General features: G+C 48.0%; 1 protein-coding gene across 1 annotated transcript in view; it reads right to left on the bottom strand.

The window, feature by feature from the left end:
* Positions 1-17963, bottom strand: part of PPM1H (protein phosphatase, Mg2+/Mn2+ dependent 1H) — a 243245-nt gene that overhangs the window by 104140 nt on the left and 121142 nt on the right. Inside the window, exon 4 of the mRNA XM_028531950.2 lies at positions 13005-13117. Coding sequence (XP_028387751.1) covers positions 13005-13117 — 113 coding nt within the window. The remainder of the gene's footprint in view (positions 1-13004; positions 13118-17963) is intronic.

Genomic DNA, 17963 nt, shown 5'->3' with positions numbered 1-17963 from the left:
TAGGTAAAACCCAACAATGACATTAGGGGCTGCCTAGCAGGAGCCCAAAGCACCTAAGGTGTGACTGTCATCCCACAAAGCCCCGCCAGCAGCACCAACCACGGTCTCACAGGGCGTGCTGGCACGACTTCAGCCAGCACACGGCCCAGATCCACTCCGGCAAGATTACAGACTCAGAGTCCAGAGCTGAGGCCTGGGCACTGTTGGCTGAGATGGGTTTACTCCACTCCGGGGCCCCGAAACAGCTCAGGACTGCTACCTTCACAACACCCACTCGACATCTGCCCGGAAGTTAACGGCGCCCTTTCACAGTCAGGTCATCTACAATGTCATGCAAAACTTACTTTACTTTGCACCATATTTTTATTGTAAACTAAGCTGTGTTAACTCAATTAAGCCTCACAATGAGTCTATGACATAGGGGCTGTTATAATTCCTATTTTACAGATAAAGTAACTGGCACAGAATGGTTAGTTAACTTGCTCAAGGTCACACAGTAAGTGATGGAGCTGGAATTCAAACCCATGAGGCTTGCCCTTCACCCTGTACTTTTAATCAATATCTAGTCTTCCTGACTATTTTAATATGTCTGGTACTATGTACCAGACAAACAAGGTAATTGCCTTATGTGTACTGTCTCATTTAATAGTTCCCCATAGGAGACTATCATTATTTTAATCTAATGGCTGAGCGAACTGGGTCTTAGCGAGACCCTGCATTTTGCCCGAAGCCATGCTGCAGTCGTGCAGCCAGAACTCAAACTCAGGCGTGCGGGTTCGGGTTCGAAGCACCTGCGCACGGCCACCACCCCGTGGTCCTCCGGCCCGAGGGCTGCAGGTGCACTTCAGCTCAGGTCTCCCTTGGCCCCTCTCCAAAAACTTTAGTTCAGATTTGTATGTCATTTTTTCATTTCACGTTATTTTTTTTAATAACCCACACAAGTCTTGGGTTAACACGAATGATTACCAAGTGAAAGTGCAGCGACACCAGTCCAAGGTGCAAAGCTGACCAGAATCAAAACCACATTGAGCTGTGACCCAGGAAAGAAACCTCACCTGCTCTCAGGAGTGCAGCCGGAGTGCTCTTTAGATCTGCAGCAGGCTGGAGCCCTTAATGGGGGTTCTGGGCGGCCCCTCCCCTTTGCGGAGGTGGGGGAGGAGGAGGGAGTGGAGAGTAAATACGTGAAACTGATCCCACCCTGTGGCTGGTGCCACCAACTGAGGGGCAGTGGCAGCAGCAGCTGTAGTCCCGGTGATAACGGGAACAGCAGCGGCGATGGCAGTGCTAGTGGCAGCACTAGTAGGTGGTACCGTACTGGTCGGGGCAGCCCTAGTAGCGGTAGTACTAGTTCTAGGGGCAGGACCAGTGGTGGCAGTCCCAGTCCCAGCGGTGGGTCGCACTGACGGTAGTCCAAGCAGGCACTGCAGACAGGCAGCATTTTAAACGAAGGGGTAAGAGGCAGTCTGCTGGTTGTTTGGAGGGCAGGATGCGGTAGGGCGGGAAAATGGTGCCCACAGGTCAGACCCACGTGCAGCCACTAACCTGTGAGCTGCTGGTTCAGAACGGAAGACGAGTGGAGCTAGGAAAAACGCTCTCCCTGGATATACTTTACTTTGCACCATATTTTTGGTGCTGGAGGCAGCAGACAGGGTATCTGGGGCCTGGAGGAAGTGAAGGTGGGTGCCAGGCAGGAGCCTGGGATGGGCTTGCCAGAGGCTCCGCCCTGGGGAAGCCACGGACGCAGGTCGTCATCAGAGCCGGCACAGGCAGCAGCTGGAAATGTTCGCCAGGCTCACGGTTTGGGGCACCGTCTGCCTACTAGGATCTGAGCCAGTAAGACAAGGCAGGGAGATGGATGGAGGCCTCAGGGTGCAGGGAGCTGAGCTGGCCGGGCCAGTCTCCAGCTGGGGGTCACTTAGTTGTCACCAGATCTCAGAGCTGCTGGACATCCTGAGGTTAACAAGATCTTGGCAACTTTGCTTGTTTTTTAAAGCAGGGAACTGAGGCTCAGTGAGAGATGGGAATTTTTGACAGTTTGCCATTTAGGACAAGGTTGTAGTTTACCTCCCAGCCCAGGGCTCTTTCTTATTCTGTCTTATTGAGGCAACTAAGGGTGACACCGGACCTCTGCACTCTGAAAAACTTTAAGTGCTTTGGCTCATGCCTTACCGCCTTCAGACCTTTACTCAAAGTACCCACCCCCAACCCCCTTCAGTGGTGCCGCCTTTGGTTCTCCATCTGAGATTTCAACCCACCCACGACTGCTGAGCTTTGCCCTTGTCCTACTTTTCTCTCTAACAACCATCACCACCTGGCATACTCAACATTTCACCTATTTGCCTTGCTTATTACCTGTCCTGTTGATTTGTCTGCAAGCTTTGTGATGGCAGGGGGTTCTGTTCATGGGGTTTTTGTTCCTGGTACCTAAAATAGGGTGAGCAGACCACGTGCCATGCTCTGTCCTGGGTATTCCCACACAGTACCTCTAACCTGCATGGGTGATCCTGACAAGTGCACCAGCCCTTCTACAAATGGGAAAGCTGAGGTGCTTTCTGTTGGGGTGAGGGCTAGCTTTTCAGCACTCCAGCACCCCAGGCTCACCCCCTTTCACCATACTGCACTGCACACAACACCACTCACTTCCAGGGGCAGACACCTCTCTTTCTCCTCGCATGCTGCTAACAGCTACACCGCCTTTGATCCCGGAGAGTTTGTTGACTTGCTCACACAAACAAGGGCCACGTTGAAGTTTAAATGCCCATCTGGTCCAGTTAACTCCCCAGAGGAAACCAGCCACCTGATAACCAAACATGGCCCCACAATAAGGACTGCTCAGTGAAGAGCAACATCCTGCCACGGAATTGGAAAGACCTTCATGTACCATTTCCCACAGATGATGGATGGCTCAGTGAGGCTCCCAGTTCACAGAAACAAGTAGGGTCCCACCAGCAATATCTGTGCTGTAAAGTGATCTCCAGCACTCTTCCAAGCACAGCAGTGACACCGTGGAGGAGCCAAGCAAGGGGGTCAGGTCATGGAACTCTGCAGCAAGAGATTCTGATCTGCGAAGGAACCTTGTTGATGCAGTTCCAGTCATTCTTATTTCAGAAGCCAAAGAACACACTTAACGTACGTGCTGGGGTTTCCCCCTTTGGCCCGTGGGAGACTTCACTTGTCAAAGCCCAGAGCTTATCTGACCCCCAAATCCTGCATTTGTCCACCACACTGCACTGGAAATGGAGACAGAGCCCTTGCCTGCCTCATCCACCACGCTGCCCCGCACAGGCCAGGTGCAGGGCCGGCCCCGAGCACTGGCTGAGCCTGGCTCCTCCAGGGGCACGCCAGTCAGCTCCTACTCATCTTCACTCTGGGGCTGTGACAGTGAAATGCACACAATGAACCACACCAGTTTAATGTAAATTAACTTAGGATGGAGTGAGACATACTTATTAATGATTCATCTATAGTAATTATTTTGACTCTATTAAGGATGACCTCAAAAAGAGGAAATGTGCCCAAATAAAAAAAGAGAGTGAAGAACTATAGTTTGAGAGTAGATAACAGTAGATAACATTAAACTGGCATGTCTAAATTATTAAACTGAACTGGTATGCCACTTAAAAATCTTTTAACTACCACGATTTAAAAATAATCTTGAAAGAACAAAAATTGAGATTGAAAAATCAGTTTTAATAAAACTGATAAAATCATAAAACATCAGTATACTCATACACTACCTGGTTAACATAACCTTTCTTCTTTCGCATGAAATGAATGTTGGTTTCCCTGAGGGACTTTCCAAAGGCAAATATTTGGTATGCCGTTTACTTGCAGGCTTTTTCATTATCCAAATGTATGTTTTTTCCAAGATAAAAGTGGATCATATTGAGACAGCTATTTCTTCACTGTCTTTGACCACCTCAGCTGAATTTGCTATACATCTTCCAGGACTAACAAGGACAAAATGAAAGCAACAAAAGAGGTCATCGGTGTTTGGGCTTTAAAAGAGATAACTATGGTAGCTTTCTCCATTCAAAAAGGAAAAAATGTAGCAACGAATAAAGACACCATCACTAATTAAACTGACTAGGAGCATCCTTCTCAATGCCCAAAGATGTTCCAAACTGTGTTCCTTGGGCCTGGGGACACAACTTTGACTGTGTGGACGAAAAAGGGGCTCCATAATAACTCTGACTGGAAGTAACCTCACCCGGTGATCTGACCATAAATTCCTCCCTGGGCAGATCAGGGTGGGTAGTCACGCCCTAAGCCTACAAAAAGGTTTCTCTTCGCTTTAAACAAACCCTGTTCATTGTTCTTGTGCATCTAAGTTCAGACATTTTAGAAATGCCAGAGTAATCCTCTTTTTCAGACCCTTTGGAGACAAAACTAGTACTGTGGAAGGAGCACATAATCCTACTCTGTCTAACACCTTCTAATTCAATCACAGAAACTCCCCCGCCCCTGCTTTCTCCCACCTTCATGTAACAATCTCCCACAATCTCCCTCCTTGATTTCAAATGTATAAAAGCAACTGCAACTGTCCTTCTCCGGAGCATTTTCTTGGTCTGTTGAGATCTTGCTTCTAGGCGTATCCTCTGTTTGACTCAAATAAACTCTTAGAAAAATTTTCTACAGGTCTGGACGCTCTTACATCAGCCAGTGACCGCGTGTCCCCGCAGCCTCCCTCGTTTCTCGGGAAGCCCTGTAGTTCCCGCCAGTGGAAAGCATGCAGGCGTGCTGTGGGCCTCCTCTGGGCCTGGCCAGGGAAACCCTCCGAGCGCATGCTCTCTCCAGGCTCCTATTCCCTTCCAGCTCACTGGATGGAGATCCCCCGAGACCTCAGAAGTCAAGTGTTAAAGGTGGCAGACCCTCCTCTGTCCTAGGTCCCCAAATGCCTGTGAGACACAAAGCCATTGCTTCTCTAGGCCAGTGAATTTTGGGGTCTATAGTTTCCATACTTAGCCTACCTAACACACCACCGCACAGCCGGGAGCTTTTGTGCTTTTCCTTATACAAACTGCGAGGTCATTAAACTCATAAGAAAGAAGAAAAAAATAGTCACAATATTTTTAAGATTCTCCTAAAGACGCAGAAATGGTGCTTAACGGGGGACCCTGAAAAACCAAATTACTTAGTAGACTGTTCTTGCTGGTGGGAACACACAGCCGATGCATACATATTTTCCGTAAGAGAGGACCCACCGTCCCCCACAGCAGCCCCTGCACCTCGGGACAGCACCCACTGAGCACGGCCGGCTCTCACGGAGCTGTGCTGGCACAAGGACAGCACCGGCAGTGACCCAGCTCTGGGCAGTGACCACGGCCCCAGCCCTGTGCCCCGGGCTTTCTGCACGTCGGCTCACCTCTTCTTCACCTGGGAAGAGGGTGCTCTCATCTCCTCCATTTACAGATGACGGCACCAAAAACATGGCACCAGCCCCAGGTCACACACAAGTAAACACACAAGTTTGGCAGAGCCCAGGCCAGCCCTGGCACTAAAAAGTCCGTGCTCTTGCCCACCACTCTGTCCTCCAGTGGCTGTCACCTCTGATCCAGACTCACGGACAGCCAGCCTTACCAACACCCCCACACCTGCAAATACCCAAAGATCTCTTTTATATCAACACAAGTTATTTTTCCACGCAGCCAGGAAAAAACTCTTGAGTTTTCGTCATCCCTTCAAACGTGGTTCAGACCTTTTCACCATTCGGCCCCCTTTGGAAGGGTCCTGTTCATTCATGTGCATGCTGCACCATGTCGCTAGAGAGGGACTTCATGTGCAAAATCAGGTGAATGACAGTACTTCCCAAAAGGGTCGGAGTGAAGATTAATCAGGGCATTCATGTAAAGCCCTAGAAATTAGAAATGGAGCTTGAGACAAAGTAAGCCAGCCAAAACCATCAGCTACTATGTGCCTTATACTTCAAATGCTACAGCAGCCTACGACCATATCGGGTTCCAGTGTCCACAGCACCCCGCTGACCAGACTGAATTTGCTATCCACTTAAGTGCAGTTTTTAAAAAAGGGGAGCCCTTAATAAGTTGAGTCTCCCCTATCCTGATAGTGCTTTCCCCCCGTTTTCAACAGATATTACACTTCACCTTGACTATGGTTAAAGCTTTTCCTGATTAAGTTCAGCCCACCTTCCCAGGTAGTAAAGGCCTTTTTCCAGTGTTGTTAGTTTCACATCCTCAGCAAACCAGAGCATTAGGACCTGAAAATCCTAGAGTGGCCTAGAGTGCCCCCAAGATAAAGCCGTGCTGTTCTCTCCTAGAAAGTTCCCCCCCGCCCCGACATGGACTCACTGCTTCTTCCTATCTCAGCAGCCAAGGATACATAAGGCCCCTGTCTTGACCACAATAATCCCACACCAACCTTCCTAAGTGCACATATTTCATTCCACCAACTCTATGGGACTTCCCAGCCCAGTTCCTTGGTGGGCTAGCAGTCCAGGGACGTCGTTAGGAGCATAACCTGGGTGGGACGGGGGAACCACAGTCAAGATGCCACTCTCACGGTGGCCCAACCATATGAGGTCTGGGCTGGGATGGGGGGCTTCAGAACTATGCAGCAGTCAGTGGGAGCCTAAGGTAAGGAGCTGAGTCATGCAAGGAATCCTTACCACATTGCAAGGAAAAGGACCTGTTCTAGGCTATCGGGGTGGCAAAAAGGAACCCACAGGCAGGTGAGACAGAGGTGCAGGTGGGCCCCTCCCCCTCAAACACTGCCCTAGGAGTTCCCCTGCAGGCGGGGACTACTGGACGCTGGGTAGCATTCAGAGTGTGCCACGGTAGTCTCAGGCTGGGACCGCTAGATTTTTCAACCCTGAGGACACAGGGCTCCTTCCAAGCCCTTGCAGATGCCCAGGGCAGCCCTCAGAGCAGTGATTCCCACTCACATCTGAGTCACTGGAAGGGCTTCCTAAAACAGATCGCCAGGGCCCCTCCCTGGGTTTCTCTGGGGTAGAGGCCCGGAATTTACCTTTCCAACAAGTTCCCAGTTGTTCCTGTTTCTGGGTCCTGTTGCTGGTCTGGGGACCACACTTTGAGAAGCACTGACTCGGGGCAAGGGAGTCAGGGAGAGGCTCAGGAGAAACACACCCGAGGGGAGGAGGGCAGGGGTACGTCCCGAGAGAGAGAGAAGGACCTCTCTGGGCCGGCTGAGCAGGCAGTGAGCGGACTGACAGCAACAGTAAAGACCAGTCTGACCAGCACATGGTCTCTCTGTCTTCTGTATTTGCGACCAATTGGCAGTAGTATTTCCTTTTTTCTAATTCTGTCTACAGATTGCGGGTATAGCTAAGGGATAATGTAAATGCATGCTAAAGAAGATGGGGCCACACAGAAAAAAGGCAGAAACAGCGACTCAACTTTCATAATAGAGAATGGTGGTTAATTTTGGTTTCTTGCTATGCTCTTTTCCAGACACTTGTCACAGAAAGTGAGAAGGGCGGTGAACTCAATGTCTTCCATGGAAGAAGCTCACTGATCTTTCTGAACTCAGAGGAAGGCTGCGACCAAGGAAGCAGGTCCTGGCAGGCATGGAGAGGTGAACCACTTATTAGCAACAGCGGTTTCAGGAGGGTTCTGTACTGGCCATTTACGTCCATGAACATAAAAAGGAATGAATAGTTCTTTACATTCATTTGGGTTGGAGGCAGTTACAGCACACTTCATTACCTTACCACTAGTGAGAGGGAAGGCACTGAACATTTTAATTGGTTTTGAGTCTAGAAATGTGAGTCGAATTTAATACCTAACTCCTACCCTCCGGAGAATTCAGACTTGCCAGAGGAATTCACCTCTGAATACACAGAGAGCCTAACTTAAATGGGGAGAAGGGGACTCTAGAAAATTAAAAACGAGGGAAAGAGAAATGAATGAAAACCAACCTGGCTGGATCACGCCTTTGTCTAAAGGACAATTTGTGGAATGCGTATTCACTGCTTTTATCCAGAGCCACTTCACGAGCCTATGCCACCTTCCCACCCCTCTCCTAGGAGGACCACCTTCAAGGGCGTGCAGTTGACCCTGCGCTCTTCCAGCCGGCCTGTGACTCGTTCCGAGAAAGTCTGCAAGACACTTGCTGCCAAAGGAATTGTAAACGCGACAAAACGGAGGTCTGAGACTGTGGCAGGAACCATTTATAAGACAATCATCCAGAAGATCCAGAAACGCTTAATGGTATTTTCAACAGATTATCATCAAAATGAAAACAAAATTTAAAATGGTCTCACGGAACGCTGAGACCTCTGTAAGGGGACAGCAGCCCTTGTTTCGAGAAAACATCATCCCCGGTGTCACCCGTGAAGGAACCGGACCGCCCGAAACCCACGTGCTTCGTTACTGCGAAGCATCTAAAACTGCTTCCAGTGCAGCCGTCCACTCACCACACCCCACAGAGTTTTAAGTGAAATCAAAGATGCCACTGATGATAATCAGCCATACCATTATTTTACGCACAAATGGGGAAAAACGCTAACTAGAAACTGTTGATTTTAGAGATGTTCAAATGTGAAAACCAAACCAAAAAGCCCCGTGTCTCAGCATGGACGGGAAATCCCTCCCACACACGGGATGCTGCTGAGAACGCGCGGAGCCCGACTCCTGCCCCGGGGCCAGACGGCAGCCCTGCTCCTTGGAGCTGCGGGGCCCTCCGCGGATCACTGCACCTCGCAGACCTCGGGACATGGATCTGATGTCAGCGTTGCCTACTTCTCGCCACATTGCCGGGAGAATTAAATATGATGCTGTTATAGTATTTAACGTGCGCCCAACACTTATTAGCCGTCTTATTCCTGCTGTTACTAAAAATCTGGCAAGAGCAAAGTCATAAATTAAGCAACTTTAAATGGTTTCTTTAATGCGAATAAGTTCACCTAGTCTCAGTTGCCAAACCTTTACATGTTGCCTCCTCAGTGCCACAGCTCTAGAAATAAAATGAAATAATCTAAAATGGAGTCGAAGTGTCTTCTTAAACTGAAGAACCAGCCAGAGCCCTAAGGAGCGGGTGACTCAAGCACAATGGGTGAGCGTTTGCATACTGCTTTGCATGACATTTGCATGCTACCAGTTCATTTTTACTTGAAGTGAAAATCCGCCCACCATCTGGTTCTTTCCTAGTCCCTTATGATCCCCTAGGTGTTGAGTTGGCTGCCTTTGCCTGGGAAAAAATAAAGCAATTGGCGTGCATTAAGTAGTTATCGCCTATGCCTCCGAGGGCTGGTTACCCCGGCTGAGGAGAGGCGGGCAAGCCTGCAGCAGGCTGTGGGCCCAGCCCGCTGTGAGCACCCCACAGGGAGGGTGGCCTCCGACTCGAACACCAGTGAGCCACAAAGAGCATCAGCCTTCACCTGGACGCCGCCCCCCAGCACAAATGCACATGATGGGAACATCACATGATTCACAGCGAAGTGGCTTAGAAAATCGGTCCTGGCCACTAGGAGCTTCCATTTCAAACCAGTGCAAAGCTTCTCTTTTCCTGAATGTGAGTAATTGTGTGGTAGTGAACCTACCACAAGGATTTGCTTTTGCTTTCAAAACTGTCAAGATTTAAAGTAAACAGAAGGCAGCCAATATCTGGCAATAAAGAACAAAAATTAGCACTTAATTAATTAGGGCCCTGTTGCTAGAATCCTCTGTCAGCACTAATCATTTGTTTAAACCGAGCCCCTGATTCGTGATTACACAAGTGGTAATGAACTGCACTTGCCAGGTCCCATCCAAGTTCACTGAATTGCTGTTTCTTGGGGATAACTGAGTATTTTTGTAAACTCCAATACCTATAATAGTTATTAACATGTAAACTAGGCAATGATCCTATGTAAGACGATACAAAGTGTCTATTTTCCAATACAAGAACTGAAGATAGCAACCTAATGAGTAAGTGTCCTCTAAGTGACCCTTTGGACGGTGCATACGGACACCAGCGCATCTCTCTCTTCAGTCTCCGGGGACGTGCGACCCAACGTGAACAGCAACCCAGCCGATCAGCCATAAAAACCCGAACTCACATCCAGGTACTGGGGCCAGGATACTGTAAATGTGATTATGTTTATTAGGTCTTGGAGATGCTCTTTTGTCATAGGATAATTTTTTTCTTTCGATGCGGCTTTTTAAATTATTGGAAAGCACATGTAAAACCTTATGCTTTCATGGACACTCAGAAACATGGGAACCTCAGTTACACTAAAATTTCAAAAAGTGATGCCAGGGTAGTTAAACGACCAAAGGAAGACCGTTTATAGCACCACCTTACTTTCCAGAAGTGCCACTCTTCATAGGATAATCATTCGAATGCCAGAAATTTTAGAAATCACTTAGTTCGATGCCTGCCACCATTTTTACGGAGGAGGACACTGAAAGCCGGTCTAGAAACTGGCACTTAAAAAAAAGCAAGAACCTAGACGACGAGGACTTGGGGCTGGCTGGTAGTGGCAGGGGACTGGAGCTTCCGCGAAGTAGGATCAGAAGGCCTGGCTGGGTGGGTGGTCTTGCTAAGGAGCCTGGAGTTTGGAAGAAAACCACGTTCCAAAATGAGAAAAAGGCACTGGGGAGAGACTGCGCCTATAAAAAGAATAGCCAAACATATTCTGGGACAGTTGTGTTGCCTCCTGAGTCTAAGGTCACCTGGGGTGAGGGACGGCCAGCCCCAGCAAACAAGGCTCTTGGGCGCCATCCTAGTGCCTGGGAGGTCTAGGAAAGTGAACTCATTTCAAAGGACACAGAACTAGACACAAAGACAAAAGGTGCACAGGAGTGCAGCAGCTACATCACTGACTCCGTCTTACTCAGACCAGAAGGGAATCATCTGTTTTCCTGCTCATCTGTCCCCCGACAAGCTTGAGATCCAGAATAGAACAAGAGGCCCAGAAGCTGGCTCCCGAGTGTGTGCCTGAAAAGGCCCCTGAAGATGGAGAGCACCTCTTGTTCAGAAGCTCAACCCCTGGAGTGGTGAAGAAGAGAAGCAGCAGCCCCCACCCGGAGACGCAGCCTTGGCCTGGGTCTGTGCCCTGGCTAGCTGGCCCCCATGGACTGCCTTCCCTGGGCTACTTGTCACCTGGCTTCCAGCTGTGCTCCTCCAGTGGGAGGCCCTGGCAAGAGAAAGGGGCGCGGGGAGAAAGAGAAGTTGGAGTGTTTTCTTCCCATTCTCCCCTGCAGCTCCTGCCCAGGCCCCAGTCTCCTGGCTCCACTGTAGTATTTTCTGTAGCATTTGCTCTGGGTCCCTGCTGGCCTAGGGTGGTCAACGCCTTCTTGGGCCTCATCACCCGACCAGTTCCCTTTCATTTCTTCATCCAGCTGACCCTGACTCTATGTTGGAGTCTGTCTTTTGCCAGGACCCTGAAGAGGCTCTAGGGAAAGGAAGCCACAGGATAAACATATTGCCTCATACAGAGTTTTACATAGAAACTGAGACATCTTACAGAGCAGAACAGAAACCCACATACACTTTAAAGATAAACAGACTTCCAGGAACATCAATCTTCAAACCCCAAATACTGTTGCCCTGGTCGTTCGCTCTCTTTGGCCTGAAGATCAGGGGAAAGGATGCTCTGCTGGAGGAATGGACCTCCCTCCGACTCCCCCTGCTTTGAAAGTGGAAGTCAGGTCACGAGCACCACAGATACGAGGTGGCCCATGAGATTACACTGGATGGCCTAGCGTGCAGTGGGCTACACCACCCAGGTGTGCCCAAGTGCACTCTGCGATGTTTGCACAACAACAAAACCACCCAACAACACAGCTCTCGGAATGTATCCCTGCTGTGAAGCAACGCATGGTGGGAAAGTAAGGGTGAATTCCTTGACTGCCCGAGGGAGTCAGTCTTCCAGGTTACAGAGGCAGCAGCTACAGCCTGATGGAGACAGAAAGAAGAGGGGTGGGGACAGCCTCTCCACACAGGGTTGCTGAGAAGAGGCATGTGACCTGGAAGATGGAGACAGAGGAATGGGCGCATCTTAAGGTCAAAGCCTATGCAGGAAGTGGCTCCTCCTCTGAGGACATCGTGGTTACTGTCCACTGCTTTGCTTTCAGAATAAAGAGTCGGTCTTCCCCTGGCTGGCGTAGCTCAGTGGATTGAGCGCGGGCTGGGAACCAAAGTGTCCCAGGTTCGATTCCCAGCCAGGGTACATGCCTGGGTTGCAGGCCATAACCCCCAGCAACTGCACATTGATGTTTCTCTCTCTCTCTCTCTCTCTCCCCCTCCCTTCCCTCTCTAAAAATAAGTAAATAAAATCTTAAAAAAAAAAAAAAAGAGTCGGTCTTGAGCAAAAGCCCTGCTACAAAGCCAACATCTTTTGTTTACGGAATGGACAGAGAAGTGTGTGATACACATTGGAACACTTTTCACAAAGTCTGTAATTTAAAAATTCCCAGCACCTAAAATGAGGACACATCAGTTATTTAAAATAAAAATAAAACACAAGGTTGATCTTATTCCTCACAATGCTGGATAGATAAGGGTTAACCATAATCCCTTGGCCTTGCGCAGCTGAACCCGGAAGAGAGGACAGGGCAGCTTCCGAGGGCATGTGCACAAAAGGAAACCCCTGGGCTTCTGGGAGGGCGCAGTGCAACGTCACTGAGCTGACGTGGAGCCAGCTGGGGAGTCCTTCCATGTCCCCTCCAAACACCCATGTCACTCAAAGCCCTTTCCTTCCTCCTCGTCCCTCTCACGTATGGTGCCTCTGCTAAGCTTTTATTAAAATTTGGGTTCTGGAATCAAAAGCTGTGTGCATACTACTGGTTTAGATTAATCAAAATCTAAAAACTTAATTAATCAAAATCTATGAACTGCTACCATGGACAAGAAGAAGACGGCCTTTGCCTTTTAATACCAGCCTGATGATTCTTTTTAATGCATTCTTACGCAGATGGAGAAGATTTATCTTTATCAACACCTAATTCCAAATGGAAATATTTTATTTCTAATCATTTAAAAAAAGATAAAAATTATCAAAAGGCAACAGAAATCAGTAAGCATCCGGAGGCTAATTTGCTCACCTGCTGTCCCCAGCATTCGCCACGTACAGCTTCCCCAAGAGGCAGATCACAATGAGGGCTGTGCAGCCTCCAGAGATATTGTAGGAACTCCTCTCTCGTTCTATTTGCAGGTCCTGGAGAAGAAAACAAAGTTACTGCTGGGTTGTACAGGGACTCGCACAGACTTTCTTAGCATCGCTCCCCAAGGGTCTGAATGTGCTTCAAAGAGGAGACAAGGCATCCTCAGTACTTGTTTTTCTACCACCTAATGAGCATTTCTGGAGAGGGCCTCGCCATAAAACTGCCTCCTGCCAGACCATCTGCGAACCAGAGACAGGGAACAAGGGATGGCAAATGGATATAATCAGGCAAAAATGAGAAGAATAAAACCAACTGCATTCAATAAATATCACAGCTTATGGAAAACTTAGTCCTCCGCGGACCGCCTGAGCTGCCATGTGGAGGGCACCCCAGAGAGGCACATGATGACAAGTGCTTGGACCTGGTCCATGTCTGTAGCCCCAAAGTCTCCAGTCGAGACTTTCTTTTACAGCTGGAAAAGAGAAGTGACTGGAAAGACGGTGTCCTCTATTCAATGCAGGCAGGAGTCGACCTCCTGTCTTACTGATCAAGGATAGAAGCTCCCAACCTCTGGTCTGACCTCCTCTCCCCACCAGCCCAAAACAGTGAGGCGCCTGCGCAGTAGCAGTCCCCTGTCCCTGAGCACACCCGCTGCGTCAGGCAGTGCGCCGAACACTTTACACGAAGACTCTCACCTCGTCCTCACAGCCACGTTACTAACCTCACACTGTTCGGGTGCAGAGCAGTGGGGTAGCCTGCCCACATTCACTTGGCTGGAGTCTGGATTCCAATTCGATTCTCTTCTTCCAATGCCCATTGGTATTACCTGCCACCTAATGAGGCCTCCCCGAGAAAATTAAAAACATACACACTTCTATTGACTGACAGGCATCGTTCTCAAGACGGATATCTTTGTTCAATTCTGTGCCAGTGACAGACGCAAGGGTTCTGTCACCTCAGAAAATGTGAGTTGAGTTAGGAAAATAAACTAAACGCTAGCTAAAATAATTCCAAACATTCCAGCAGTAATCTCCTGGTGGGGCAGAGGGAGGGGGGATGTGGGCTGGGTGACAGGCAGAGAGAAGGAAGGAAGGAAGGGTGCCCTGGCCAACCCTGAGGGCACCATCAGCAGCCGGAAGGCCGGGGGTACTTCTGGGATTTTTAGAAACCCACAGACTCTATTAGAGCTCAGTGGCTTGGGCCAGCTCCTCACGGAAAAGGAGAGAGAATTTAGTAATCCAGCACTTATCAGCAATTGCTAAATCACCAATGGGAAACTGGAAACAGGAGAGCCTGGGCTGAGGCTGGAGAGCAGGAACAGCAAATTGGTTAAAATATAAGGAGAGAAAAAGCACAAAGACAGGCGCTGGGAGAAACTGCCATACGGGAATGAAGTGGGGAGGGGGAGGGAGTAGGGGAGCTGTGGAGCCATGGGGAGGGGTTAAGAGTGTGAGTCTCTGGGGTAGGGCGGTTTAGAGGCAAGTGAAGAAATATTCCAATAAGGGAGCGAGCCAACAATGGCATCAAAAGCTGCAGAAGGCTCCACCATGTCTTCTCACAAGACTTTCCAGATCAAGAGGCTCCTGGCCGAGAAACCAAAGCAGAATCAGCCCATTGCCCAGTGGATTCGGATGAACACTCGTAGTAAAATCAGGTATAAATGCAAGAGAAGACACTGGAGGAGAACCAAGGTGGGTCTCCCAGGAATCGCACCAGAGAGACGGCTCACACACCCACCTGGGCCGCACCCAGGCGGCCTGCGCCTTCCCAGAGCACGGACGAGACCCCACCGTCTGGACCGTTGGGCGTTTTTATTGGGAAGTTACTGGAAGAATGATTTTTCTCTTTGACTTTTTTCTGCACTAGCATGTTGGTTCAGTAATAAATACATAAGGCCTTCTTTAAAAAAGCTGCACGAGGGTCAAGCGTGAAGACTACCCTCAGGAACTATGTTGGACTTTAAAAATTTACTTAAACTGTATCAATCAGCTTTCTTGAAGGACTGTGGTGAGGATTAAATTAGACAGTGTGCACAAGGTGCTTTCAGGCCACTTAGACCTTGCCTGCAGCCTGGAAACTCCGTGACTGAGGGCAGAGGCTGGTCTTACTCACTCCCTGCTGGATGCTCAGCACCTACAGCAGGCCAGGGAAAAGGTCGTTTAATGAGTGCCTAGTAAGCGGGCAAATAAAGTCACACATGTGAGAATGCCTGGGTTTCAGAATGATCTCCCCACCACCTTACCTCTACCATGACAGGAGAAACATGTCCCACAATTCACAAATGAAAAACTTAAAATGCAAGTAAGTGCTCGCGGAGATGGTAAGCAAGCGGGAACCCATGCTTCAGTGAAAATGCAGTCACATGACAAGAACGCATGAATGGTTCTCAGAACCTACACTGGGATGGCTGGACATGAAGAAGAGGGCATGGGCAGCAGCCAGGAAGGGCTGTCACGAAGAAGTGAATGACAGGAGAGAGAAAGCATAAGGCTGGTAGGAGTTTTGTCTGCTTAACCTCCAAACTATGCATGAAACAGAACCAATAATTCTATCACAAAGAAGTGTGTGGGTGGATTTATTCATTCTTTTGCATTTAAATAATATAAAGTGGATATTATGATAGATACATATTTCATCAAATTAACATATAAATTGGTATGTAAAGTCCACATCCAATATTACTGTTTTTAATATATTGAAAGGAACTGCTCTAGCTACAGAAACGATCCTTTCACATCCAGAATCAATATTTGTTTAAATACCTAAAGTCTGAATGGAAAACAGGTTTTAGTGAAAATCCCTGAGCACCCAATTGCTTGCATGCTATATGTGGAGTGGAGTGTGAATGATTCTCGCAGGACCTGCGTCACAGGGTGCGACCCAGGGGGCGGGACAAAGGCATACCCCGAGATGCAGGCAAACAAGTTTACTCTCCATTGTACGTGCATTATCATGGTTTCCATCACAAGGAAATATGATTCTAAAATTATGTAACCCTTTCCTGAAAATCGAGGCAGTGTTCAACACTAAGATTTTCTGCTATGACAGAGTTCATATTGGCCTTTAATTTTTTAGGGAACACTCTATTTATCTTGCCCAGTGAGCCCTTGTGATGGCACGAACAGTGATCCATAAATAGTGTCTTTCTTTTCCAGGGGTTCTACCATGCTCCCTCTGCAGCACCCCCAGCACGGGGAACGCTAAACCTGGCGGCACTTTCACACAGACAGAGGGCTGCATGCAGCCGAGCCACGCTTCATCCCAGAAACTCTGCTGGTGGGTTCACACTTTCAGCCACCACCCCCACTTGTGTGGTGACGCATGTGTGCGAGCACACGCACACACGTGCACATGTGTATGCACACTCTTTAGCTACAAGGGTGCTCTCTGGAGTCACAGTGACAAGGGTTTGAAAGCCGTGTTTCTATAAACTTTGTCACCCTGTAGAATTCACTGACATTAAAACACACTCTTCTACTTCTCCTAAAACTGGGTGTAACTAGAACATATTCTAAAAATAATTGCTTCCCTCTTCCCTCCCTAGAAGCCAAAATAGCATACTTATTTTTTTTCCTGCACCACCTATTCCTCTTTAAAAGATGTTTCACAAAATGCTGGTACCGAAAGGACCATTAAAGGACGGCCTGGGTGGTTCTTTTACAAAGCTAACACGATAAATGAAGTCAATAAGGATATGCTTACCATCAAATCAACTACCCATTTTCTTCAAACTCTCAACTTTCCCTATTAACTTAAGCTTCTCACATTCTAGGTAAAATATACAAAAATATGTAACATTATAATTTATTTTGAAAGCCCTCAGGCTTGGGTACTTTGGGGGGGGGGGGGGGCGATACAATCATGGGAAAAAGTGCCCATTGCTTTTTGCTAAAAAAGGACCAGTCTGGAATATTTCCTCATTTTAGCTAAAACTATTTGACTAAACTATTTCAGCTAAAATAGTTTAAGGAAATCAGCAACCCCTAACACATAAGTCTAGTAAAACTAGTGAAACAATTGCATGTGTCATTGTTCCTTTTCAAGTACGGTCCAACCTTTTGGTGTCTCTGCACCACACTGGGAGAAGAGCTGTCCTGGGGAACACATTACATACACTGTGACATGTAATCACAAAAAAAAAATCCTATAATGTTCTAAGTAAATTTATGATTTTGTGTTGGGCCACATTCACAGCCATCCTAGCTACATGTGGCCCACAGGCTGCAGGGTGGACACCCCCTGGAAAAGGATCAACTTAAATGACTCGAGATTCAATTAACAAGATAACTGATTTATCTGCTCAGCCAAGAGTCCTGCAGGCCTCTCCAAGCTATTTTCTACTCAGAAGGACTGGTTTACCCTGTGTTATGTCTGCCTAAGTATTACATTTAACCTAAGTTTATCTAAGGACTAAGCTCAGCTAAATCAAAAAATTAACCCAATTTTTAAGATCTCTTAAAAATTAAGAGGGTTTTATTTTGCTTTTTGTTGCAATTACAAGTAGAAGTACTAAAGGGAAAAAAGAGATGTGTATCAAATGAGAGTAAATTCAGCAGAAAAGCATTGCAAGACAGAAAGAAAATACATTGCTCTGGATGGTTGTAATTTGATTAGAAAGTCCCAGAGATGACACAATCCCAGGATCACTCTTTGTTCCGACCAATTTCAGGTTGCAAAAGGAAAAGCAGCATCAGACAGCACAAGGGAGCAAATGCTGGGTAGTTTCAATAGGACTTGGCAGCTCCCCCTAGCTTGGTTAAAACATAGATCTGAACATGCTTCTAATAGTGTCAGTCACAAATAATAAGATTCTGCATGGTTTTAGTATCTGGGTCTGATTTCAGTTTATTTTGAGAACAAGCCAATCTGTCAGCCAGGCAACGACAGAGGAAAAAGAAG

The sequence above is a fragment of the Phyllostomus discolor genome, chromosome 2 (assembly GCF_004126475.2).
Source record: "Phyllostomus discolor isolate MPI-MPIP mPhyDis1 chromosome 2, mPhyDis1.pri.v3, whole genome shotgun sequence".
Classification (NCBI taxonomy): Eukaryota; Metazoa; Chordata; class Mammalia; order Chiroptera; family Phyllostomidae; genus Phyllostomus; species Phyllostomus discolor.
Note: the sequence above shows the minus strand (reverse complement) of the source record. Positions and strands in the feature narration are given on the sequence as shown.